Source organism: Blennius ocellaris, assembly GCF_963422515.1.
Source record: "Blennius ocellaris genome assembly, chromosome: 14".
NCBI lineage: Eukaryota > Metazoa > Chordata > Actinopteri > Blenniiformes > Blenniidae > Blennius > Blennius ocellaris.
The window spans coordinates 4,880,445-4,906,816 of record NC_137663.1 but is presented as its reverse complement, the minus strand read 5'-3'; the positions used below and the strand labels follow the sequence as shown (position 1 = coordinate 4,906,816).

Below are 26,372 nucleotides of genomic sequence, written 5' to 3'. Positions count from 1 at the left end.
ACACATTTTTAAGTCTTCTGTCCAGACTACTCTGTGAAACATATCGCAGATTTATTCATGTTACAAGACATAGTTTATTATCTGCAATCACAATCCCCACATGTCAGTTTCTACTGGTAATCTGGAAATAATGAACAGCCTAAACAACAAAGGCTGAATATTTATAACCCTTAAAAAAAAGTCTTTAGTTGTGTACAGTTTATATTTGCAGAAACTTTACAGCAAATGCAGTTTGCTGAAATGAAGTTCGATCAGCTGACATATTTAAATCTCGGATTCAACTCGGATCAAGGATCAAAATCTTCCCTCAGGATGTAGAAGGTTGAATGAACAAGGTTAGAGGAGCAGCTCATTTTCTTTAGCTCCACATGAAAAGAAATGTCATTAAACATCATGAATGGTACCACAGAAATAACAAAAACAAAAGCTTTGTATTGGTGTTTTCTTTATTCTCACTGAAATAGTTTGGCTCCAACAGCAGTTTTGTTTTGAGAATCATGAATAACATTCAGAACATCGGTCTTTATTTTAGTGCTGCTGCACTTTTTAGTACCTGTTGATGTCAAATCGATCTTAACTACCACTGTGTTTGGAAGATTAATTCAAAATTACTTTAAAAAAAAACTGATGGTAACAAAATTAAGAAAAATATATTGACTCAAACTGACTCCTTAAAAGAATCTTTACTTTTTAAAAGATAAATTAGATGATGGTGGTGATTTAATGTTTAAACCATCAGAGTGAGATTCAATGTGACTTGTTCAGGTTCTCACATCATTAACTGTATTTTATGGCGTTTAAGTGTAAAGTCCAGGGCTTCTGGATTTTGGGGCCACCGAGTGGAGACTTCAAACAGTTTCTTTCATACATCATTGTTCTTTAACCTTGATCAAGTTTCTTTGTCTTGACTTGTTTTTATTGTATACTTTGAATTGTTCTTTTAAGTGTGTGTTGTTTTGTGTCGGATTGTGAAAACATGTGAATCTCAAATTGTGTAACTTTTTCTAAACGCTAATGTTTTTCTACAAAGTTTGTGCATAAAGTCAATTGATCAATGCTTTCCTTTGAAAAAAAGAAAGAAAACTATGACATATTTAAGCACATGTGAAACATAAAACAAGTTGAAATAGACACTTTGTGAGATACCTTGAAACTTTCAATTGTAGAATTACTGAACTGTACAGGAGTTTTTAAGTCCCATTTCGAAAGATTTTTAATGCTATAAATCACAGAAATTCGCTGATTTTAGTTAATTTTTCACTTTGATTTTATCATTAAAACAATGTAACATAATACTATTACTTTCTTACTTTTGACTTTACAAGTTCCAGGGTAAAAAAAATGGACTCCGTCATAAATGTAGTTGAAATATTCCACGTGAAAGAGGTTAAAAGACTTTGTATTGGTCAGTAGATAAGAGAAGCTCACTCCATCATTTAACTTTTTGACCTTGCGGATTGAATCTAAAGATCTAAAGGCGTCTCCTGTGTGTCCTGCAGGTCTCCAGTGATGGCCGGCGGACTGTTCGCCGTGGACAGGAAGTGGTTCTGGGAGCTGGGGGGATACGACACCGGCCTGGAGATCTGGGGGGGAGAACAGTACGAGATCTCCTTCAAGGTAATAACCACACGCAGAGCTGCAGTAAAATAACTGCGACTCCTGAAAAGTGAGCAGATCTTCTCTTTGGTTACTGTCAGAGGAAAGACAGTAAAACCACTCACATTCACACCGAGGGGCAATTTGGTCCCGGTCCACATGAGCCAATACCATCTTTTTTTGCCCCGTCATTCTTTTTTTTTTTTTTCCGACTTTTTCTTCCATCTGTAATGCAGTACATATGCCAGGCCTATAGGGGGCGCTGCAACTATTCTGTTGGATGTCAAAATCCTTGTATTCGATAAATCCGACATGTGCCGTTATTAAAGCGACGAGTATCAGCAGCTTCTGCATCTGGGGGCATGTCGTCTGCCACGTTGGTTGTTATTCAGTGACATCACGAGGGGTAGGGCAATGACATCATCGTCTTCAGCCAAAACCACACATCAAAACCGAGGCGGCGTTTATATCAACTAACTCGTGGACCAGTTTGAAGCAACGGGGTTTTTCTGCGGACCGGAAAACTGACAGTTATTTAACAACGGATAACATGATGGAGAATTAAATCAACAAATGTAAGTTCCGTCAACTCAAACTCCTGGATGAGAATCCCTCTGTCTGGAGGGCGCCCAAAGTAAAATGTCTGGACTCGTATAACTTTGTGAATCCACTGCAGAAAGTTCGTAGAGGCGCATTGAGCTTCATCACACGGTACGAAATGGGTTTTTAAAAAGAAATGATGATTATTGCAGCTTAACATTGGTTATTGGACGTCTTTTTATTATTAATACAACAATCTATTATTATCTGTGGCTTTAAAGGTGCGATACGTTGGACTCCTCCATCTCCTAACCTCATTAACAAAACCTCATTCCTCACTTAGATGACTTCACAAAGATGAGGCTTCTGCCCGAAATCAGGTGCAACTGCATTAATATGTGATTAGCAGGATAGTGTTGGAGGGGAAATGAGTTGATGGGACCATCAGCTTATCACCAGTGTAATTGCATTTGATAATTTACTTGTAAAAAGCGCGGTTACAAGCAGCAGGATTACCTCTCTGTGCCCTCGCCGCTGCCGTCTCACTCCTCTGAGGTGAGCAGATTGTGGAGCTGCACGTCAGAGGTGAGTGATAAGACTTTTAATTTAATCTGACCGCCACTGAACTCCAGCTCTTGATCCCTCCCGCGGCTCGGCGCCCCCGTTATTAAGCTCAAGTGTTTCGGCGCGGGGATGAAGAGAGTTGGAAGGGATTGGCGCTGCGGTTCAGACCTTCCCCACAGCGCCGTGCAGAGAGGTGGATTCAATCTGTTCTTTCCCCCCCCCAGATTCTGTTTGTCCTGGTCAGAGTGCCGCAGCAAACCTGACAGGGAGGAATTGAATTGAAACAGCAGACAGCTGGTCTCCACTCCGGCGAGTCGGAGAAAGACGATGCTTGTTTTCTACATGCGGATTGCAAATTACGATTTCGCTGCTCATTATTAACTGCCTGAGTTTGTGGCGCGGCCAGTCGTCAGCGTGCAGAAAGAGCCGCGGGGGTTTCTCTTCCTGAGCTGTCAGATTCGGGACAACGTGTAGGACAAGATGCTGGTGGAGAGCCAGGAAAGGTCAAAGATCACATCATAAAGTCTTTGACCGTGTGACCACGTTTTTTCGGTAACGTGTAATCTAGCGTGTTACTTATCTAAGTCGCTGTGCGCTAGTATTGCAGCGTTCCTGTCTGTAAAGCCGCTTTATTACTGAACAGAACAGACAGAGATGAACCGGGCTGCTCCTTCATTCCCTCTCCTCCAACCGGACACACACACGCACACACACACGTACACACCCGCCACGCTCAGCCAATCACAGGCCACCTCGTTCTAACGGCGTGTTCAGGTACCATAGAATAATAGGAACCAACAAACATTGCTGAATCATTGCAACAATACAAACTACAGAGATATTACACCATTTTATACATTCTTTAGTAAAAAGATCAATTGGAAGGAAGCGACATCTTCCCATGTCACAGGGGAAATGGGAACGTTTAATATGAAACTCTGCTTGTGGCTCCTGAACTCTTGTGTTTGATACCGCTGCTTTAGATGTTTCTATATATTCTGTTGTTGTAACTGGGACACTGAGGTTTTTTGTGCGAAAGCTTCCCACAGCTCGCTGGCGCCCCCCCAGGGAAGGCTCACCCCTCGGTTTGAAACCCGTTACTGTCAAGAACTTGCTTTCAGAGGAACCGTGGGTGTGGCGCAGTGCTGACCAAATCCCTCCGATTACATTTAAAAAGGTTTCTGCTGCGGAAAGAAGGAGCGGAGGTCAACAGCTCACAGACGCGTCAGATAACAACAAATGAATCCCAAACACACTTCCATAATCTGACAGACTTGAGCCGCCTGACCTTTTGACCTCCAGCGCTTTTCATTAAGTTTAAATTAAAACGCCCTCCCGGCTGGAGATGGAAATGCTGCAACGTTCAAACCCGGCAGACTTGAAAGGTGCCTCTGTTTCCCTCCTGAGCAGCGTCACAAATCCAATTCCAGTCTTTGTCATTTAGCTAAGCATGATTGACTCGTCCTGTTCTCTTTGGTGTAATTCACTCCAGAAAACACACAAACTCAGTCGATGGTGTCGTCGCCCTGCAGGCTGACTGAGAGAGGAATCATATTTTGAAGCCCAATCTGAGATCTCCCTCTAGAATCAAGACTTCGCCCGTTCATCGTTGTCACAGAATCACGTTTTACTCACTTTTCACACTTTAGACCTGCACAATAAATTACATCATCAAACTACATTTCCATCTACTGTCTATTCATACTCAGCATGTCAATATAGCTACAAAGCTTCATTAGATCATGTCGACGGAGGAATATTTTTCACTTCACTTTTTGACGATTAAATCTCCCCCGGTGACAGCAGGCGAGGAAACACTGGGAAAAATTGAGGAAAAATGAGTAAAAACAAGCTCTTCTGCTCCTGAAATGGTGCAAACCACCACGGGGCCCAGGAAGAGAAAGAGCACGGTTAATTTGAGGTTCTAATCCCAAAGCACAACAGTTTGGAAATTCTATATGACAAAGGCGTCATGTTGCTATCGTCCTGCAGCCTGAGAGCTGCTTTATTGATTCATTTCAAGCCCTAAAACCTTCCAAACGTCCTCTAAAAAGCTGTAGGTTGTAGGTAATTCAACCTAGAAATAATAAGAATGTATTCATCACAAGAAAACATCAACCAAGTGCGTGGTGAATGGATTTGACCTACCGTATTTTCCACACTGTAAGGCACCGGATTATAAGGCACACCTACATTGATTGACATAATTTACAACTTTGTTCATATATAAGGCGCACCGCATTATAAAGCGCACGGAATAGACCAGTGGTCAGCATCCTTTACAGCTCAAAGCCATTAGGTTACATTTTCCACTGATTCTGCACGCACTTTATTTTGATAGTCCTACCTGCAGCCTATGCCAGGAGGACACTACACACAAAACCTTCTTCACTGCTGGTTGACAACTTACAACTACCGGTAATCAACTAAACTACATGAACTAAGCAACAAAAACACAACACAACACAATTATTACCGACACCACAAACCAAATAGAACCCCCAATAATTGCATTTAAAACACCACAAACAGAAACTCCCATAATTCATTGCAGCTATCGGCTGCACTGAGGAGCTCAGGATGCAAGGCATGATGGGAATTCATGTTTTGTGTTGTTGGAGGTTATTGTGGGTCGTTGTTGGGCTTGGTGTTGTGTTGATTGTGTTTATGTGTTTTTGTTCCCCAGTTTAGGGAGTCATTATTTCATCTAGTTTATTTTGGTTTGTTAGAATGTTGGTGTGCAACCATGAGTGATGAAGGTGTTGTGTGGAGTGTCGTCCGCTCTGAAGATCCGGTTGTGAAGTTAGAGTTGTCAAAATAAAAGCTTCTGGTTGTTCACCTGTCAAATAGCAGTCTGGAGTAGAGCAATTCTTCCATATATAAGGCGCACCGGGTTATAAGGCGCACTGGCAGCTTTTGAGAAAATTTGAGGTATATAGGTGCCTTATAGTGCGGAAAATACGGTATATACAAAAGCATTCACAAAGCATCTTTTATTCACACATGCATCCACACACTGATTCCTCCGTCCTGCTGTGCCCTGATCACCTGAGCTGACTTGCCTGTGCCGGTGTGTCTGTAGGTGTGGATGTGCGGTGGCCGGATGGAGGACATCCCTTGCTCCAGGGTGGGACACATCTACCGGAAATACGTCCCCTACAAAGTTCCTGGTGGCGTCAGCCTGGCCAGGGTGAGTTTACACTTCAGAACCAAAACAGAGAAACTTGTGGAAAACAAACACGTTTCAGGCTTGATTTGCCAACATTCCTTTCACTTGAGACTAAGACTTAAGATTCAGCTTGATTTATTTATTTTATGCAATAAAAGGTCATATTGTGCAAAATTCACTTTCTAAAAGTTTTCCAACAGCAATAATCCAACCAGCCAATCAGAAATCAAACCCTATATAGTGTCATCGGGGGTTCAGCCAATCACAATCAAGGTAGGCTCCTCCCCTTTGACTCCTCCCACAATTAGGCAGCTCTGCTCCGGCACATGGCACCACGAGAGGAAGTACTTCCTCCTCCTCCCATAGATGGGCGTGTGTGGGCGGAGCCTGTCCAGCTCACACAGACACAGCAGGTTCTAATGGAGGAAAATCAAGGAAGAGCTGGATTTGGGATAATAAACTTTGAATACAAAGTTTTTGGATCAACAAGACTATGAGAAAGTGTTGAAAAGCTGGATAATATGACTCCTTTAAAACGCTTCCTTCATTTAATTCTGTTATGTCGATAACTCAGGGTTAAGAGCAGTGGTTAAAAAACCTCCATTGTAAATACGTGTTACTTGGGGCCTCGCTGTTGAGTCTTCATGTTCTCTCCATACATTCATGGGCTTATTAGATACTTGAAAAAGATATGAAAGTTATGTGACCAAACTCTTTAGTTTGTGGCATAAATGCGTTTACAGAATATCCCTGGTTGGATTTCTACCATGTAGAACTACAACAATGGTTTTGAAATGTATAAAGAATACAAAACATTCATTGAATGATTCAGTTTTTGTGCTTGTTAATTTTGTGTTTGGTCTTTTTGGACCGTGTGTGTGTGTGTGTGTGTGTGTATATCACCCCTAAAATAATTTTGCCTGTCCAATATACACTTGGTGGTTGCATAAAAACTCCCAAAAACTCTTTGTGTTGTCAGCTGATTGTTTCAGTAGTTTGTTCAGTTGTTTGGTCTGAGAATCTCAGACTCTTGCTGTTATGAGCCTTTGATTTGTGGGTTTTTTTGTTTGTTTGTTTGTTGTTGTTTTTTGCCTTAACTACAATAGATTAGTATTTCTTTCTTTGAAAGATCTCAAGTACAATAATTCAGTCATTTCAGCAGATTTTCGACAATCTTCTACACAGCCTCATACTTCACTCTTTACCTGAACCTTCACTCATTTGGCCTCAATGTTAACCTAAAGTAAGACACTGAACCACTGACAACGCAAGTGACGTCGAGCCCCAGAAGCCACAAAGTTTTCACACACACTCAGTTTTCAGTCAAAGCAGGTGAATCGGGTTAAACGGATATGGTCATTTGGAAGACGTTTCACTCCTTATAGTGTCTTGATCACTTCATGTTGTTCACTCGAGGCTGGACACTGGAACTACATGGTGGAGCTCAGGTCTTTATACCCTTTGGATGGTTTTATACGGTGTTTTATATGTCCACGGAGCGAAGCTCCTTGACACTCTACCACTGCATTTTAATGACCGTTGTGGTCGTTGGAGTGGCATGTTGTTCAGAACCTTGAGCTTTTGAGGTTATTGAATGTTGTAAATGGAGGAGAGGTTGCTTCGTAAAGCTTTTCCTCTCCTCCGGACGTTTCCGTCTCAGAGAGGTGTGGGTTTTAACTCCAACCAAAGAAAGACGCACTGTAGAGCACACGTGTGGAACTCCGGTCCTCGAGGGCCGCAGCCCTGCACGGTTTGCACGTCTCCCTGCTTCCACACAGCTGAGTGCAATGAGCAGCTGGTTATCTGGCTTTGTGCTGAATGTGGTGATGAACCATCAGGACGTTCAGGGGAGGGAGACGTGGAAAATATGCAGAGCTTTGGCCCTCGAGGATCTGAGTTTGACACCCCTGCTGAAGAAGGACCTGGAACACGCCGTTCCTATTCACTGCAGCCTCTGTGGGATGTAATGAATGTCTCTTATAGTCACAGGTGAGTGTTTTGCAGAGAAAAGAAATGTACTTGCTGCTGAGACCGTAAGATAGCAGAGACTATCAGTGAGTGAGACACCGTAGCGACTGCAGCTCGGCCTTCACCTTCCAGCTGGCAAACATGTCAGACGTGTGTGTATGTGTGTGTCGTCTCTCATTTCATTGTAGTGTTATCTCTCGCACAGTGCAGTGTGAGAAGTGTTGAAAAATGCTCATGTGGCCGGTAGCTAAACACTCTTCATTATGCATGAGTCAGGCTCCGTCTGACACCTGGCTCTGTGTGGCTCAGCTGAATCTCTAATTAAACTCTTTCGTCTGTGTTTTTGCCTCCTCGGTCTGACCATCAGCCCCTCAGTGAGCCTGTATTGAATACTGATCTCATAACGGGCAGCAGGTTTAACCAGACAGAAGCAGTTACTGTACCTTGGGATGGTTTGTCCCCTGTGTTGTTCTGCAGATGTTTGTTTAAGAAGGTTCTTTGGCATCAACCAGCAATAGATGAGACCAGGGATGCAACCATACTGGTACCAGTACCAGGTCTGGGTCCGACTCTGCACACAGTTCTCGTGCTCACAAACGATGTTGTAAAAGATGCATCAATAACATCTTGAGCAGAAAGGAGAAGTCGAGTGATGTACACGATTTAGAGATCCTTTAAAATGAATGACATCAGCAAGACAGACAGTAAATTATATTCTGACTAAATATCAAGAGGAGGAATAATATAGTTTGTACAACATCAGCTACTTAATCAGCAGTGACATTGGGAGCAGAGTTAAGGCCCCTGCAGACTCCCATAAGAACCCACGAGAACAAGAAGAAAAGTTTAGCTGTAGCGTCAGCCAGCTGCTGAAAAAGAAGCTGTGTAACTCGTAGGCCACGCCCCCTCACAACAGCCACACATCTGTGGAGCAGCGTTTTAACTTTTCAGCTGCACAGCTTATTTCCCACTTCAAATGTTTTCAGAACTACATATCACCAAACTGTTTCAGTAAGGTCAATGTAAAGGTTTCGTCCCGGCCGCCATGGTCCAGTTTTAACCACAGGAGCTGACAGCTTTGAGTGATGCGTTCAGGTGCATCGCGTAAATCCATCATCCAACATGTTCACGAGCTGCAGGTCTCATACAGTAGTGAGTATCTGAACTATGCTACATGCTACATACTAAAGCATTTCGGGGCTCACATGCCAGCCATGCTACATGCTAAACATGATTGAAGTCTTACTGATAAACTCAATAACAGCGAGCTGGCGCGTGTGGCGCCACACATCGAGCTCAGTCCACCGTCCACAGTACGCATCGTTCTAGATAGACGCTATGAACTGCGCTATGCATACTGTCAATGCCGTTGTATACGGGAGCCTGAAGGCTGTTGAAGGTGATGAAGCAGCGATGCAGAGGCTGAGCCATTGTCTACACATATTGTTTAAATATGGAGTATGACTTATGCTAAATGGTATTCATATCAGTACTCAGTATCAGCAAGTAGCTACATGTTGGTACTCGTCCTTTAAAAAAGTGGTAGCTTTGCATCCCCAGATGAGACTGGAGCTGTTTATCGTCTAAAATGCCAATGCTAATTTGTTTATTCAACACAAACAGCTCCGTCTTTGCACATAATGTGGACTGAACTGGGCGGCCTGCTGTTGAGTATATATTTAGTGCGGCAGATGGAAGGAAACCAGAGTTTTGCCTGCAAAAACACAGAGAGGCCCAAGCAGAGCTGCTTCTGTTGACAGAGGATGGTGTGACGTGGGAAGATGCACCGTATAAATGTTGATGCAGACGGAAAACTGTTTGAACTATTTGTTTTGGAGGGAGAAAAAAAAAAGTAAAAGACTGTGAGCCAGAAGAAGCTGCACGGCAGACCTGACACTGAAAATAGAAGAGAAATGCATCTGAAAGGAGGTTTACATGAGGAAAAAGTTGAGGAGCACACTGATGGAGCTTTTTATGCAAAGTTCAGAGATTCTTCTACTTTTTGTTTGTGTGCGCAAAAGAATTTGCAAACAATGTGACTGTGGACATACACGACTTTCATGCACACTTTGCACAGCAACTTTGGGTCGTTACTAGAAAGCAGCAGCGTGTATTTCTATCGGGTGACTGTTGTGTTTGTGCCAGAAATAATGAGTCACATTCAAAGGCAGGACATTTTGCACGGTGCCAGTTGGAGCCTTTTAAATAACAACATTTGTTGACTATAACTAGGCTATATTGTTCCACGATTAGCCGCCTTCCTTAAAAAGCCACATGACCATCCAAACAATGACAAAAGTGTGACATACAAGTCCAAAAGTGGCTTTGCTAGTGTATCGCAGGTTTAAGGGCGAGTTGGTGGAGTCGGCCGTTGTTCAATCACAGGACACTGAACCCCAAATCGGTCGCAGTGGATGGATTCAGCATCTTGCATAGCAGAAGTCGCCACCATCACGATCGACTGAAAGCTGCGTCGGTTTTGGTTTGTGAACGGCAGGTTTTCTTGCTGCTTGTGTGATTTGATGTCGATCTGCACGTGTCCTTGGACCTGACGTTGGCCGATGCAGCGTGATGTGTGTTTGCACTTCTTTAAGAGAAGTGACGTTTTTTAAGATTGAGGCTTTGTCTGCAGATTACCAGCACGCGCTTCAGTCACGGTCCGACAACTCGTAGCCAGAGGTGCGATTTAAAAGTTTTATATCACGCGCATTGATAAAGAACTGAACTCGTTGGGTTTCTGTCTCGGCTTTGCTTCCATGGATTCACAGTGAGAAAGAAAGTTTTTAGCTCTCACTTACTCTGCATGTGGGACATCATCTGTGCAGATAAACCCCTTCAGCAGGTAAATCCAGATCCCAGAGACACGTTGAGACGATCCAGAGAGTGTGAGCGTCAGTGGGTTTCTCTCTGAGTCCACCACACCTCAGCCAGAGAGCAGCGCTGCCGTTTGGCTGCAGGCGATCTGCTCTGCTACAGGAAGCCTGAGCGTGTTTGTAGCTGGAAGCTCTTTTTCTCCCGCTACATCTGTACCTCCGAGGGTTGGAGGATTTGTATTTATGTCTCCCTGCGAGGATTGCTGAAGGTGTATTCTCATTCATTTCACCATCCGTACCTCCAGGGCTGATACCATCTGTATTCCCAGACATGTGCACGTCCCTCAGAGACCCGTGCTCTGTTTTCTACCCCTTTACACCTCAAAGGCTTCAGATGGGTGGATTTTTCCTGTCTGCTATTGCGAAGGACCTGAAGCAAGTCTGCAAGACGTCATCTGCGCTCTAACTCGTGCTGCTCCTAGGTTGTTTTTTTGGTTTTTTTTATCACTTTTATCACCTGTCCACCTGTCAGGAACAATAAAGCCTGCATCTTGAGACGGGTTGATGAATCCTTTGATTTTCTGCTCCACTTTATTAAACTGAGAGGACAGGAGGGGATCCCAGGTGTGGGCGAAGGCGGCGTGCATCCCGGGCGGATCGACAGTAACGGCACAAACTCCTGGAGACACGCACACCGTCTCTGTAAAACGAGGTCAAATGAAACCCGACACCAATTTAGGTGGGGTTTTTTTGTTGAAACTGGGGAAAACAAACACAGCAAGAAGTAATTCAAGTGTGAATTGCGAAGTGTGACTTAAAACGCAACTTTTTGAAAGTGGTTTCCATAGAAACCGAGGAAAATGCAACTTTTGCTTTGGAAACACAAACCTTTTCTGAAGTTTTTCGTGGTTGTGGCGCAGAGGGTAAAAATGGAAGAAATGTCTATATTTTAACAAAACCAAATGATTAGTGCAGAAAATGACTACAATATCAACATAAAGAAGCAAAATACAGTGAAATGTCCAGAAAACTGTGTTTTTACACCCGGACATCATGACTTTGAGGCGAATGTGAGTTTGTTAACTTTCCCGGCAGCATCTCTGATATTTCAGCTCGCGTCTCAGTGTTGTAAATAAATAGAATACAAACAATTCAATTTTTGCAGTATGTTTTAGTTTGCTGGATTGGAGCGTCTCTCCGGGCCTCATGTTTGACGCCTCCAGAGTAGATTGTAATAATAATTCAGCTGAAATGGCAAAAACGTGAGTTTCTGTTGCAGGTAGATTATTGGACAGGAGCGAAGTGGCTCGTCTCCTCTGATTTCAACTCGGGTCAATTTCGTCTCCTGTTTCAAAAACTCTCATTTCCATGGAGGAGGGAAACGGCAGCCTCACTGGATGACTTCAAATCCAAGAACCTTTGCTTGAACCTTTTCCGCACATTATCGTCTCCATTATTCCGATCGGTTCCACTGCCAAAGACTCGCAGGCGTGTGTTTAGCATTTCTGTATCCTGCATTCGTCACACTCGTCGTGTGTTGAAGATTTCCCACTGAGTGAAACATTCACATCAGCACCGCTGCCGCACCGGAGAACAAAAAAAAAGACTGTTTTGAGAGAATTATGTCACATACTTTTCTTCCCTTGAGGTTTCAAGAGAAGGTTTGAAAGATTGTTTTGTGTGGAAACGCTGCGATTCCTCCTAAATTTGAGATACGACATCGTCTACTGCAGAGAAAAGTTAAACTGTCGAAGCTCCCCGCACCTTTTTGGCTCCAGGGATCACAAAACCGTTCATTTCTTTGATTTCCAATTTCTCCAGAATTTCATGAGAATGTTTCAGCAGAGCATTCGACGCCGTCAGAGACCTAATTAGGCACACCGGCTTCCTGAGAGCAGAGATATAAAAGAAACACATCTTTTTCTGTAAATTAGCTCATAATTCAGCCCCGTGTTGATTCTGCTTTCATGACCAGATACTTTTTCTGAATTTTTTTTTTCCTCCCTGTCTCCGGCCTGCCGGGCCTCATGACACATCCTGGATGAAGATGTCTGGACTTCTTCTTGCTCCTGAGCAGCTTTGATCATTTTGTCTTGTCAAATCAGTCAAAACACCGAGGATGGAAGGAGGAAGGGGTAGGAAGAGGGGGATGGAAGAAGGGGAGGAGGGGGATGGAGAGAATGAGGAAGGGATGGAAGAAGGGAATGAGGAAGCAGGAACAAGAGGTGGAGAAGGAATACTTGTACTCGTCCTTTAAAACCTTGTTTTCGTTGCACCGCTAACCAAAGCATGAACTCCTTCTTCCTCCAGAACCTGAAGCGTGTGGCCGAGGTCTGGATGGACGAGTACGCCGAGTTCATCTACAAGCGCCGGCCGGAGTACCGCCACCTGTCGGCCGGAGACATGACGGCACAGAAGGAGTTGAGGAACCGACTCAACTGTAAGAACTTCAAGTGGTTCATGAGCGAGGTGGCCTGGGACCTACCCAAACACTACCCACCGGTGGAGCCCCCTGCTGCCGCCTGGGGAGAGGTACGTCCGTCGTCTCCTCCAGAAACATGTGTTTTTGCTTGCCACGATGAGCGAATCGACGTTGGATTTCTGCATGAAGCTCCCTGTTGTCGCCCGAGTGAGAACGTTTCCTCCGTTCCCGATGCAGATTCGTAACGCCGGCAGCAACTTGTGTCTGGAGAGCAAACACTTTGTGTCCGGGTCGCCCATCCGCCTGGAGAACTGCGCAAAGGGACGAGCCGAAGTGAGCCGGGGCTACGGACAGGTGAGCCGGAGTGTTTTCTCATCCCAGGGTGTCAAACACGAGGCCCATCGTCCAAAACGGGCCTGAAGGAGGCTCCAATCTGGACAAACCACCAAGGATATACTAAAAATTAAACACATATTTTAAAGGTGATGCTACCACGGAAGCTAACAAACTTGCATTAGCTTGGAATCAATGCTGTTAGGGTGAGTTTGTAAAAAACACCCATAATGCAACAGCTGCAGGAGACGTTTCACTGTTTCCGGCATCATTAAAATTGTCTTCATGTTGAGATTGTAGTCATTTGCTATTTGGACTATATAGCCATTTCCGTCATGTCCCCACTGCATTTCAACAAAAGACAATTCAAAAGTTTACATTTCAAGGTTATTATGGCACTATTGTATCGGTCCGGCCCACTCGAGATGAAATGAGGCTTTATGAGGCCAATGAGCTAAACTGTGTTTGACACTCTGGCGGTACTCGTCTCCTTCCATGGAAATACAGTGGCATGCACTCATAGAATTCATTTCTTTATTCACTGATTAGAAGTGTAGAGAGAGGATACGATGTTACTGTTACTCAGTGATTTCCAGTCAGAACGCAGCAGGTTCAGACATGACGGCGCTCACAGCTTCTCTACACACGTAAAGAGAAAAGAGTCGTTGCTAAAGTAAAAGACTCCTGCAGTGAAAGTGAGAAAGAGAGTGGACACCCTACATTCTGAACTCTACGTAGCACCTGAAGGGGATCTGTGTCTAAAAATGTGCCGCGAAGAGAAACATCACCTCCAAGTCACACTGGTGTGTCTGTCACTTTTGATTTTATCACGCCCACATCTAAATAAGCCAGATTATAGTCCACTGAGACCAAGTTCACTCTTCAGGTCTTAATGCTCAATTCAGATTTTTTTTTTCTTGGATCCATTTTTTTTTTTTTGCCTGATCGTTCACGTTACTTTTCAAACCTCAATCAGACTGCCGTGTGAGCGTGATCAGACCAGAGGGTTTTCAGGCCACAGAGCGCAGAAAATGATGTAAAGTCACGCCGAGCACGTTTTTTTACACATGGCACGCCGGTCAGCACCAGGGTTGCCAGATGTGACTCACCCTTTCCAGCCCAAACAACACAAAACCCAGACACCTCAATAACAACCAGCACTAATCTCAGCCTGAGTAGAAATCGTGTTAAAACCATAAAACTTTTATTTGTGTAATAAACATGCCACAAACACACAAATGAACTAAATAAACAAAGTTAAAAAGTGAGAGAATTCGACTCCCCGATTGGGGGATACCCTCCACATCTGGCAACGCTGGTCGGCGTCGAGATCCATTTTCAAATGGTTGTGAAATATGAGCTGACGAAATGTAGACATGAGGAGGGAAAGAAGACGAGAATGAGGAGAAAGGAGAACACAGCTTAACATTTTAACGGCGTTTTCACAAGGTGATAAAACGGGTCCGATCTGAATCACTGAGAGCAGAACATCACAATCGGGTCGCATTTCCCTGCAGTGTGAACGAGGCTTTAGTCAGTGTTTCTAGTGTTTCGGTGTTTTCAGAGACTTGGAAGCACCGTTGTCTAAATCAGTGATTCCCAACCGGGGGTACACGGACCCCTAGGGGTACGCGAGGGTATTGCAGGGGGTACGCAGAAAGATTATAAATTAGCCTACAGTATCCACACACACAAAAAAAAAAATTATACTATATTATATTGTATTATATCATGAATTTTAGTAAGGCCATACGTTTATTTTCCATGAGTAGCAGTTCATCCACAGTGATTGTAACACTACAATGCACATAACATGAAAAGACTATAAAGTGGCGCGCTTTAAAAAAAGAAAAAAAAGGTTCACGTTCTTGCTGCGGGCGCGCACGATTCGCGAAGCTAGCTACCTCTAGCTGCATACCGACTGTAAACATGGATGCATGGCTAGGCAGGAGTAAACGTCCAGCTACCGCTACTGCTACCATCGCCTCGGACGCAGGCACAGGGGAGCCCAGTGAAAAAAGGAATTATGAAAGACTTGTGAAAGACAAGCAAGCGCAAGTGTCTCATTAAAAGGTATGTTTTTACACTCACAATCATTGTTTTATTTAAATGAGCAGTTGGATAGAAAGACAAAGGGTTAAATATAAGTACACATTAAGGCGAATAATCACACACGAGAGAGGGGGTACTTTTCACATGGAAACCAGCTCAAGGGGTACACTGGTCAAAAAAGGTTGGGAACCACTGGTCTAAATGGACGCCAAAGAAACGATGAAATTGTTCCTTTTTCCCTTGAAAACGTGTGAACGAGTGTTTGGATAAATCAGCAGGGAAAAACATCCAAAGATGCAGGAACCGGATTATATTTTCTGCTTTTCTGTTTGAATTGTGCTGGAGTCCTCGGTAAACACAAGTGAGGAGTTCAAATCTCTGCCGGTGATCAGAAAATATAACCTCAGTCTGACGTGGAAACCGAAACAACTGAGCCGACGTCTTCCAAGTGCAGCCAGGAGAGTGGAGATGTTCCTTCTGGGATGTCCCCGTCTTCTCCTGCTTCTCTTTATTTGATTGTTCCTCACGTCCGTGCCGGCGCTCACGCCGGGGATCTTAAAGCCCTGCTCATAATACGGCCGTAATGGATTGAACGTCGCCTTTTGTTTCGGCGGCGCCTCGCGGCTCTGACACTTTAATTGCTTCCATCTGAAGATGCATTGTAGTTTAATTTGTGTCACACTTTGAGATCCGCATTCCGACGCAGCCAGGAATGGATTTGCAGTAAATCACAGGAGGCCGTCTGGCAGCCGTCCACTCATCCATGTTTCCTCCCGTTCAGTCTGAGAGCCGGCGGTCACTCACGAGATTATTTCTCTACACTCTCCAACCGCCTCCGATGCTGATGTTTGTTCACTTTCCTCATTCAGAACTGGAGTGAAATGATGACGTGATGAATGATCCACCACATGTAACGTCACTTAACATCCAGATTATAGAGCATCTTCCTCCTCTAACGTCAGATTATAGAGCCTCTTCCTCCTCTAACATCAGATTATAGAGCATCTTCCTCCTCTAACATCCAGATTATAGAGCATCTTCCTCTTCTAACATCAGATTATAGAGCATCTTCCTTCTCTAACATCAGATTATAGAGCATCTTCCTCTTCTAACACCAGATTATAGAGCATCTTCCTCTTCTAACATCAGATTATAGAGCATCTTCCTCCTCTAACATCCAGATTATAGAGCATCTTCCTCCTCTAACATCCAGATTATAGAGCATCTTCCTCCTCTAACATCAGATTATAGAGCATCTTCCTTCTCTAACATCAGATTATAGAGCATCTTCCTCCTCTAACATCCAGATTATAGAGCATCTTTCTCCACTAACATCAGATTATAGAGCATCTTCCTCCTCTAACATCCAGATTATAGAGCATCTTCCTCCTCTAACATCCAGATTATAGAGCATCTTCCTCCTCTAACATCCAGATTATAGAGCATCTTTCTCCACTAACATCAGATTATAGAGCATCTTCCTCCTCTAACATCCAGATTATAGAGCATCTTCCTCCTCTAACATCCAGATTATAGAGCATCTTCCTCCTCTAACATCCAGATTATAGAGCATCTCCCTCCTCTAACATCAGATATAGAGCATCTTCCTCCTCTAACATCAGATTATAGAGCATCTCCCTCCTCTAACATCCAGATTATAGAGCATCTTTCTCCACTAACATCAGATTATAGAGCATCTTCCTCCTCTAACATCCAGATTATAGAGCATCTTCCTCCTCTAACATCCAGATTATAGAGCATCTTCCTCCTCTAACATCCAGATTATAGAGCATATCCCTCCTCTAACATCAGATATAGAGCATCTTCCTCCTCTAACATCAGATTATAGAGCATCTTCCTCCTCTAACATCCAGATTATAGAGCATCTTTCTCCACTAACATCAGATTATAGAGCATCTTCCTCCTCTAACATCCAGATTATAGAGCATCTTTCTCCACTAACATCAGATTATAGAGAATCTTCCTCCTCTAACATCCAGATTATAGAGCATCTTCCTCCTCTAACATCCAGATTATAGAGCATCTTCCTCCTCTAACATCCAGATTATAGAGCATCTCCCTCCTCTAACATCAGATTATAGAGCATCTCCCTCCTCAAACACCAAATTATAGAGCATCTTCCTCCTCTAACATCAGATTATAGAGCATCTGCCTCCTCTAACATCCAGATTATAGAGCATCTTCCTCCTCTAACATCCAGATTATAGAGCATCTTTCTCCACTAACATCAGATTATAGAGCATCTTCCTCCTCTAACATCCACATTATAGAACATCTTCCTCCTCTAACATCCAGATTATAGAGCATCTTCCTCCTCTAACATCCAGATTATAGAGCATCTTCCTCCTCTAACATCCAGATTATAGAGCATCTTTCTCCACTAATTTAAGTAACTAATTAGTGACTAAGAACTGCAGGATTTCAGTGATTCGTGTTGTATTTTCATGTTGAGTTTTTGAAACTTTCTTTTTTGGACAGAAAACTTTGATCACCAACATTCTCAGTGTGATTAAAAAAATCAAACTATTTTAAACATTTTGGCATCTTTTATGGGATGAAAGTTCATATATTTTCGGAGACTGAAGGATAATAAAGTGATCTGCTGGTAGAACACAACACAAAGAGGAAACCTACTTGGCTGCAGATGCTGGTGATCACAACTATTCATACCAGCAGAAATACCAACTTTAATCAAATATTCAATAAGCAGTTAAAAAAACAGCCTTCATGACCTGGGTGGTGTGCAGGATGGTGTCAGAGGAGGTTGTTGGTGTTTCTCATGTTATTGGTGGATCCATTCACACTGACCTCGTTGTGAACCTCCCAGTATGTGTGGAAGTTCAGAACTCTGCTCTGCCCCGGAGCACACGCCTTGATTGTCAGCCGCCTAAATAACAATAAAGGGCGTGCAGGTTTCAGTGTGTTTCATCAGTAAAGAACATGAATTCTTTTCGCCTTTCACACGTTTCCAGCTTTAACGCGGCTCTGATCTCAAGTCTGACGAGAACGTTAACAAGCTAGCGCCACTCCGTTGGGTTTTATTTTACGCTCATTCAGTTTAATGAGACTCTTTTTCGTATCATGAATCTGAGAGACTTGAGAAAATGATTTAGTGTAAGAGAACCTGCCGTTTGACGTTCTGCTGCCTGCAGGTCTTCACGTTCGGGTGGAGGGAGGACATCCGGGTGGGCGACCCCATGCACACCAGGAAGGTGTGCTTCGACGCCGTGTCCCACAGCAGCCCCGTCACGCTGTACGACTGTCACGGCACGAAGGGGAACCAGCTGTGGCGCTACAGGAAGGTACGTGATTCATTGCAGCCGAATCTTTTGTGATTTTTATGTTGATTAATATCGTGACATTGGGGATTTAGTGGTACGTTGTGCAGCGCTAATGCTCACTAACTTCTGCCCAGGCTTTGGTAAACGAGTGAGGAAACTAAAATGTACCTGTCAACTAATGTGTACCGTATTTTCCGCCCTATAAGGCACCTAAATACCTAAAATTTTCTCAAAAGCTGCCAGTGCGCCTTATAACCCGGTGCAACCTTATATATGGAAGAATTGCTCTACTCCAGACTGCTATTTGACAGCTGAACAACCAGAAGCTTTTATTTTGACAACTCTAACTTCACAACTGGATCTTCAGAGCGGACGACACTCCACACAACACCTTCATCACTCATGGTTGCACACCAACATTCTAACAAACCAAAATAAACTAGATGAAATAATGACTCCCTAAACTGGGGAACAAAAACACATAAACACAATCAACACAACACCAAGCCCAACAACAACCCACAATAACCTCCAACAACACAAAACATGAATTCCCATCATGCCTTGCATCCTGAGCTCCTCAGTGCAGCCGATAGCTGCAATGAATTATGGGAGTTTCTGTTTGTGGTGTTTTAAATGCAATTATTGGGGGTTCTATTTGGTTTGTGGTGTCAGTAATAATTGTGTTGTGTTGTGTTTTTGTTGCTTAGTTCATGTAGTTTAGTTTATTACCGGTAGTTGTAAGTTGTCAACCAGCAGTGAAGAAGGTTTTGTGTGTAGTGTCGTCCTGGCATAGGCTGCAGGTGGGACTATCAAAATAAAGTGTGTGCACCTCTCTGGGTGTTAGAATCAGTGGAAAATGTAACCTAATGGCTTTGAGCTATAAAGGTTGTTTACCACTGGTCTATTCCATGTGCCTTATAATGCGGTGCACCTTATATATGAACAAAGTTGTAAATTATGTCAATCAATGTAGGTGTTCCTTTTAATCCTGTGCACCTTGTAGTGTGGAAAATACGGTATTTACAGATTTCACTGAGACACAAAAAGGAAAACTATAGCTGGTTTGCAGTCCAGCTGCCTTCTGTCCTCTAACCTCTATAACCAGGGTGGAAAACCGTTGATCCATAACTGAAATAACCGGCGTGCAGCTTTTCCGTGTGAAACTCGGAATTCAGATTTTCTTAGGTTGTTCTTAAATGCACCACTCAGGGCACCAGCCCTCTCACTTCAGCCGGTGCTACGCTACATGTGGCCGGCCGGGCTGCTTACAGCTGCAATGGCAAGTGAAACAAAGGCTGAGGTACAGAGACGCTTCAGATCCGCCACATGGAGCAGGACTGTGAAGAAGGCGGAGTGAATCGGTGGATTAGACCCCGATACAGCTGCGCACAAACACCTGCTGACAGCAGCTCCGCAAAGATCCACCATCAATAACTTTAATGAAACGTCTTCAACAAGTGACGCCTCTTTCCATCGGCCTGAGGTAGACTATATGCTGAAAGCTCTTTTCTGTGAAAAATACTTAACATTTGGTGACCAGAGGCCAGGGACCGTCTGCACATTTTCAATCCATTGCACAAGTGAAGACAAACGGCACATAAATACCAAATAACATGGCTGGCATTCGCTGCAGCGCCACCAGAACCACAATACTTGGTTTGATAGTGATGTGTGGTTTTTAGTGTCTGTCTTCGTTGTTGTAGCAGTTTCGCAATTTGCACATCAGTGGGCCGAGGAGGTGAAATGATCCCTGTTAATGCTGTAAATCCACGCCTTGCTGATTGTCTAACTTTTTAAATTTTACACGGAAATGTATCGTACATCGTGTATTTCACTTTATATCACTTCCTGTCTGAGCGAGAGATGGAGTTTGTGTGTCAGCCCAGTTAGTACGATGTGGCTCTCGCTGTCTGACTGGTTTGGCCCCGCCGTTTTTTACACTTTATCTCTAATATACAACTGTTTATGATGCTAAATGTGGTAAACCATGTCTCAAATTAAGCCTGTATAATGATATGTAATATCAGTAGTAGTAATATTAAATGAATAACTTTATTTTCATTGCAGCTTTAAGAACTATTGTTCACGAAGTGCTTTGACAGTAAAAACGCAGAAAGACGTGGCGAGACACGAGGAGACAAGCAATCAATAAAGTAATAGATGAAAATTCATTCCAGATGCCAACACACTTTGCCTCGGCGGCTAAACAGAGAGAACATATCTGAAATAAATGAGCATCATTCTGAGTAAAAATCAATAAATGGAACACTGAGACTAAAGTTAAAACTAAAGGCAAACTTCAAATAAAAGCAAAGTGCATAAGTGAGTTTTCTGAAGTGATTTTAGCTTTCTTGCTGGATAATAAATAGTTTATTTTGCCGTCTGCATTTCCCCGTGTTCGACTGTTTTGTCTTCTTTCATCTTGTGACTGAAGTCAAGTTTCCTTCACGTCCGTCCCCCTCCAGGACAAGAGTCTGTACCACCCGGTCAGTAACAGCTGCATGGACAGCAGCCCGGCCGAGCACCGCCTCTTCATGAACACGTGCGACGCGTCGTCGCCGGGCCAGCAGTGGCTGTTTGAGAAAACCAACGCCACCGTGCTGGAGCGCTTCAACGGGAACAGCCACTGAGGCCCCGCCTGCGGCGAGACTCTCCGGGTTTCAGCGAGCGGGGCGGTGACGGGGGTTTGTCTTTGGGTTTGAGGGAACGATGGGAGGCGGGACGCTGCTGGGAGTGGAGCTTCTGATTGACGGACCAGTGGCGGCGGGGAACGCCACTCCTGCTGGTTCCATTTTTATTGATTACCACTTTTTCGGGGGGTTCCAGCCTCGATCTCCTGCCTTTTGCGCTCTCTCTCTCTCTCTCGCTCTCTCCATCCAGCTTCACCTCCGCTGCCCTCTGCCTGCTTGGCTGCACCTCTGCCCCCCCCCCCCCCCCCTCCGGGAGACGAGGCTCCTGCTGAGCCAAAGTCATCCTGTGAGTCCAAGCAGAACCACTCCAGGAATCACCTGCTGGACTGATTCTCCTTCACCTCATTGTTTTTAACACTTTCCTGCATTTGAAGCAGGTCCATCCCTCCTCCTCCTCCTCCTCCTCCTCCTCCTCCTCCTCCTGGCGGAGCAGTCAGACCTCGTGTTTGTTAGACATGAAACATCACAAACATTAAGTATTTAGTTTGAAAGCAGTGAAAACATAATGAATAACGTCAATCAATTATCTGAACTGAAAGTTCAACCAGATCTGTCACTAAGTGCTGGAAATCTCTGCTCAATCACAGACTTTCCAGTGTCTTTATGTCTACTGGAGACCGTCTGCACAATATTCTGTCTTCAAAGAAAGACAGAAACATTACAACATTTACAAAGAAACAGTGGATTCAATTGGGTTTGTGTTTTTGTTTTGTTTTGTTGTTTTTTGAGATAAATGTGACATTAATTCTTTAATTAGCTGCACAAAGAGGAAAAATGTCACTAAAACCAAGAAACAGACAGAATCACACATTTTCTTTCTCAGATTGTTTTAGTTTAGAAGAAAACTGAACAAACTGAAATTATTTTTCTGAAACTATATTCTTTATATTTGTCAGGTTTACAGAGTTTTTTTATGTTCTGTTCTAAATTGGAGAAAAAGACGTCGCTGTTTATCAGCTTCAATCGCTCCTGTTGACAAGGTTTCGTGTTTGTTTGGACGGTCGATGAAAAGTTGTCAAAAACTATAAATATACCCGTTTAAAAAAAACGACCTGGCTGTAAATCTGCCAGTTAGCTCAACGGCTAACTGGCTCGCTATACGTCTATGTGGCTAAAATAGAAACTGAAAAGTGGAGTTCTCCAATCTTCCTTTAATGTTTTATTTATTTGTTAATCCTCTGATCCCCTGGTGAGCTTCACTCCACCCGACATTGCCGACCGGGACGCTCCTCAAAGGATGCTAATGCTAGCCTCGCAGAGGATGAAATGATTGCGCTAATCCAAATCCTGGGGATTATGTGTAGTGAAAAACAATTCAACTTTTACTTTTTTGTCAAATATGACGGCGAAAGATGGAGACAAAAACAGGAAGTACACCTCTCGATACGTTTCCTGTTTCCCGTCTCCTGCGATGGTTTGCCCGTTAGCCCAGCCGATGTTTGTTTTGTGGTTCTGACTGCGCCGCCGGATTCTTGTTTGTCGATTTAACGGCCCGGTGGGTCCACCTCCTGCCTCCCGCCGTCTGCTGCTCCCCAGTCAGTCACCAGAAGGTTCTGGTCACACGGCCGGGCGGCCAGCGGCGGGGGGGTCGCTCAGCAAACGGACCCCTGAGTCACAGTGGGGCCGCCTGATTGGACGGCCACCTCGGTGAATAACATGACTGTAGGGGAGGAAGAAGAACAAGTGGGGGAGGAAGAGGAAGATGGAGGCCGACGTGGGAGTTTAAAATGCATCAAGCACTTATGGAACGATAAACTTGAATGAAATCGTAGTGCCTTGTTGGAGGTGTGTGTGTGTGTGTGTGTGTGTGTGTGTGTGTGTGTGTGTGTGTGTGTGTGTGTGTGTGTGTGTGTGTGTGTGTGTGTGTGTGTGTGTGTGTGTGTGTGTGTGTGTGTGTGTGTGTGTGTGTGTGTGTGTGTGTGTGTGTGTGCGCGCCATGTAGCTGCTGGTTATTCTGAAGTTGAAAAGATTTGCTGTTGTGTTTTAATCTAGACGTGAAGCTGTTCAATCCAAAGTACTTAAAAGGGAAGCGATGTTGTTGTTGTTGTTGTTTACCACCTGTATATATCATTTCTTTCTTTCTTTAAGTGAGATGTTGCTTGTCTTTGGGGGTTTTGATCCTGCGGTTCAGCCTGTGTTGTGGGATGTTCTGGTCGGCGGCTCCTCTCCTCTAATCCCATTCGGTTGAAGCCAAACAAAGCGGCGTTGTGCTTCGGCACATGTTGACAGCCGGCGGCGAACCACGACGCAAACTTTGATCCTCATCCAGAGCTCAGGTCACGATTTTTCCTTCGTTTCTAAATAGATGTTTTATCAGTATGTTCCATCATCACAGGCTTCCCAAGCGTCAGGAGATTATCGAGGACTGATTAGGGAAAAAAACTGATCTAACCTCAGCAGATTTATGAGAAAATATGTATTTTATTTCAATTTTCTTTCCTAAAGATAAATATCATCCACATCCAGCCCGTCCAATCCTGAGTCAGCATAACATATCAGTCATCTCTGTTCCCTTTTTTCACCATTTACACTGATTAAGTCCAATAATTTGATTGCATTTTGTAGTTTAGGTCAAGACCTCTCCTGGAAAAATGTAAGCAATAAATCAACCAGCCACCAGGGGGCGATGGATAGAATGTGCTCTTTCCCTGTAGATGTTTGTGCATCAGATATTAGAAAAAGAAGTTGCACATCAATGTGAAAGAAGTAGAAATCTGTGCTCACAGTAAAGGTTTTGTCAAGTTTGAGTGAAAACAGCTTGGCTCCTCCCACTTTGAACCCTGACACTTATTCATGAAATACGAATCACTGGATCAAAGCCCCGCCCACATATCAAAGTTTTCAGATTACTTGAACACCAACAAATAAAATTGTTTGTTTTCTGTCCCGCCTGTTAGCATAAAGGTAATACGCCATCCCTCCACAAGGGGGTGATATTAGTATTTTTTTTCCCTCACTTAGCTAAAATATCAGATTATTTTATTTTATTTTTAATGCGACTTAGCGACTCTCTGAATGAAGTAACGTGTCAACAATCAATCATTTCTTGAGTAATTGATTTTTTTCGATGTTTCCAGTGTTCTTTCCTCTCCGACCTTCAGCCCTGAACAGGTTGTACGTTGTTAATTGTTCCGAGTCTCTGCTGTAGTCAGATTACTTCTTCACAAGGCCGTTGTAACACTCCTTCAATCCTTTTGAAAAATCATGGCAAGAGGGTTATTTTTATTTTGTCATTGTTGTTTTCAGCTCGTTATTTTGGTGGTTTTCATTGTTAATGTGAAGGATTTTCTCCTACAAACACTAATTGTTGACAGATCTGTGGCTGTGTGGAAACAACCAGCAACATGTTGGGTTGTAGTTGTTCTCAAAGGACCTGAAGAGAAACTTCAGCTGTTTTCCGGAGAGTCTTTGATTTAAAATAGATGAACAACAAAACACATGAAGACCGATTCTTACCGACTCATCACATCTGGATTATTGTAACTCTTCTGAGTGAACATGTCTGCGCCTCAGAACTCATCAAAAAGAAATCAAGTGGCAAACTGCTCACTGATTTTTAACCTCTTTTCAAACATCAGGTCATCTTTTCGTCAAAAACGCCCCTGTGCTAGAGTCTTCCGCCCTCTAGTGGCCATAGTTATTAAAACGCCAATTTAAATCAACGTGGGGAACATTGAAAGACTTTACTTAAATAAGTCGTTTTTCTGAGCTCCAATGGAATATTAAATACAAACAAAAGCTTTGATAATCACAATTAATTCACCAGAAATTGTGCAATTAAAGAGGTTTAACATCGTGTGTGTAAATGTTTGTTTCTGGTTCTGACCAGATGTCTGTTCACAAGAGATGGAAGAAATTAACATACAGACCAAATACGAGACGATGATTCAGATTTAACTCAACAGAAGCTCTTTTCTCACTTCTTCCATCAAACCTGAGCGTAAATCTGCTTCCTGCTTTGAGATCCAGCTGCAGAGAAACAACCGGAGCCGACGTCTCCGGAGACTCCGCCCAACGTGTTGCCGACTGTTTCCACTGAAGTAACGTTTGTTCAGTAAGCTTCTTCCTCCTGGTCAGAAAACATCAGACTGTTCACTCACACATGCAAGGTGTTTGGTTCCTAGTCTTAAAGTTCACATCGGCTTTATTCTGCCAGACGCCAGGATGAAGCTGCTGTTCTGCATTTTAACTGTAATTTATTTAACTTTCCTTATGATTTCCAGCCTTTTTTTGTTTCTCTTTTCCTGTGATGAAATTATAGACGGAGCAATGAGACGAAATACAGTTTTATAAGAGCAAACGGTTTTTAATTGGCCGGCCCGTCACTGTGTGTGTGTGTGTGTGTGTGTGTGTGTGTGTGTGTGTGTGTGTGTGTGTGTGTGTGTGTGTGTGTGTGTGTGTGTGTGTGTGTGTGTGTGTGTGTGTGTGTGTGTGTGTGTGTGTGTGTGTACATTTTGTATCTCTGATAGAAACAAAAATAGAATCTGAATATTTTTTTCTACTGACGGCTCCTGTAAAAGTGTATTTAGTTATTTAACAAACTGTACAATTAAACTGGAATTGTATCATATTTTTGCTGGAAATTGTAAAATAAAAAGGTTTCTATATTTGGATGATTGATTTTGAATTATTGATTTCCTGTTTCATAACTCAGATTAAGTCGGATCGGTATTAATCTAGGTTGACGTGTTATCAAGACTTTTCCCTTTTTTTTCTTTTTTTTGACGAGCATCAGAGCGGGAAATTCATATCTCTGTATTTGTAAAAATATGTGAAAGAAGAATATTAAGGGAATAAAGAACATGGTTAATGTAATTTTGTAAACCTTAAAACTCTTTTTTTTAGGCCACTATATAAGGAAAGTAGTATAAGAAGTCGTAGATGTATTGGATCCGGACCCCAAAGTTTAGAATTAAAAGA

The 26,372-nt window shown here is 43.3% G+C and overlaps 1 protein-coding gene across 2 annotated transcripts in view; it reads left to right on the top strand.

The window, feature by feature from the left end:
• The window catches only part of LOC308139387 (polypeptide N-acetylgalactosaminyltransferase 10-like), a 116,994-nt gene extending 90,962 nt beyond the window's left edge, over nucleotides 1–26,032 (top strand). For both annotated transcript variants that reach the window (XM_080508817.1, XM_080508816.1), the window contains exons 7-12: nucleotides 1,500–1,617; nucleotides 5,783–5,890; nucleotides 12,961–13,182; nucleotides 13,310–13,426; nucleotides 18,631–18,780; nucleotides 21,228–26,032. In XM_080508817.1, the coding sequence (XP_080364943.1) occupies nucleotides 1,500–1,617; nucleotides 5,783–5,890; nucleotides 12,961–13,182; nucleotides 13,310–13,426; nucleotides 18,631–18,780; nucleotides 21,228–21,392 (880 nt within the window). In that variant the 3' untranslated portion in view covers nucleotides 21,393–26,032. The remainder of the gene's footprint in view (nucleotides 1–1,499; nucleotides 1,618–5,782; nucleotides 5,891–12,960; nucleotides 13,183–13,309; nucleotides 13,427–18,630; nucleotides 18,781–21,227) is intronic.
• The last annotated feature ends 340 nt before the right edge of the window (nucleotides 26,033–26,372 follow it).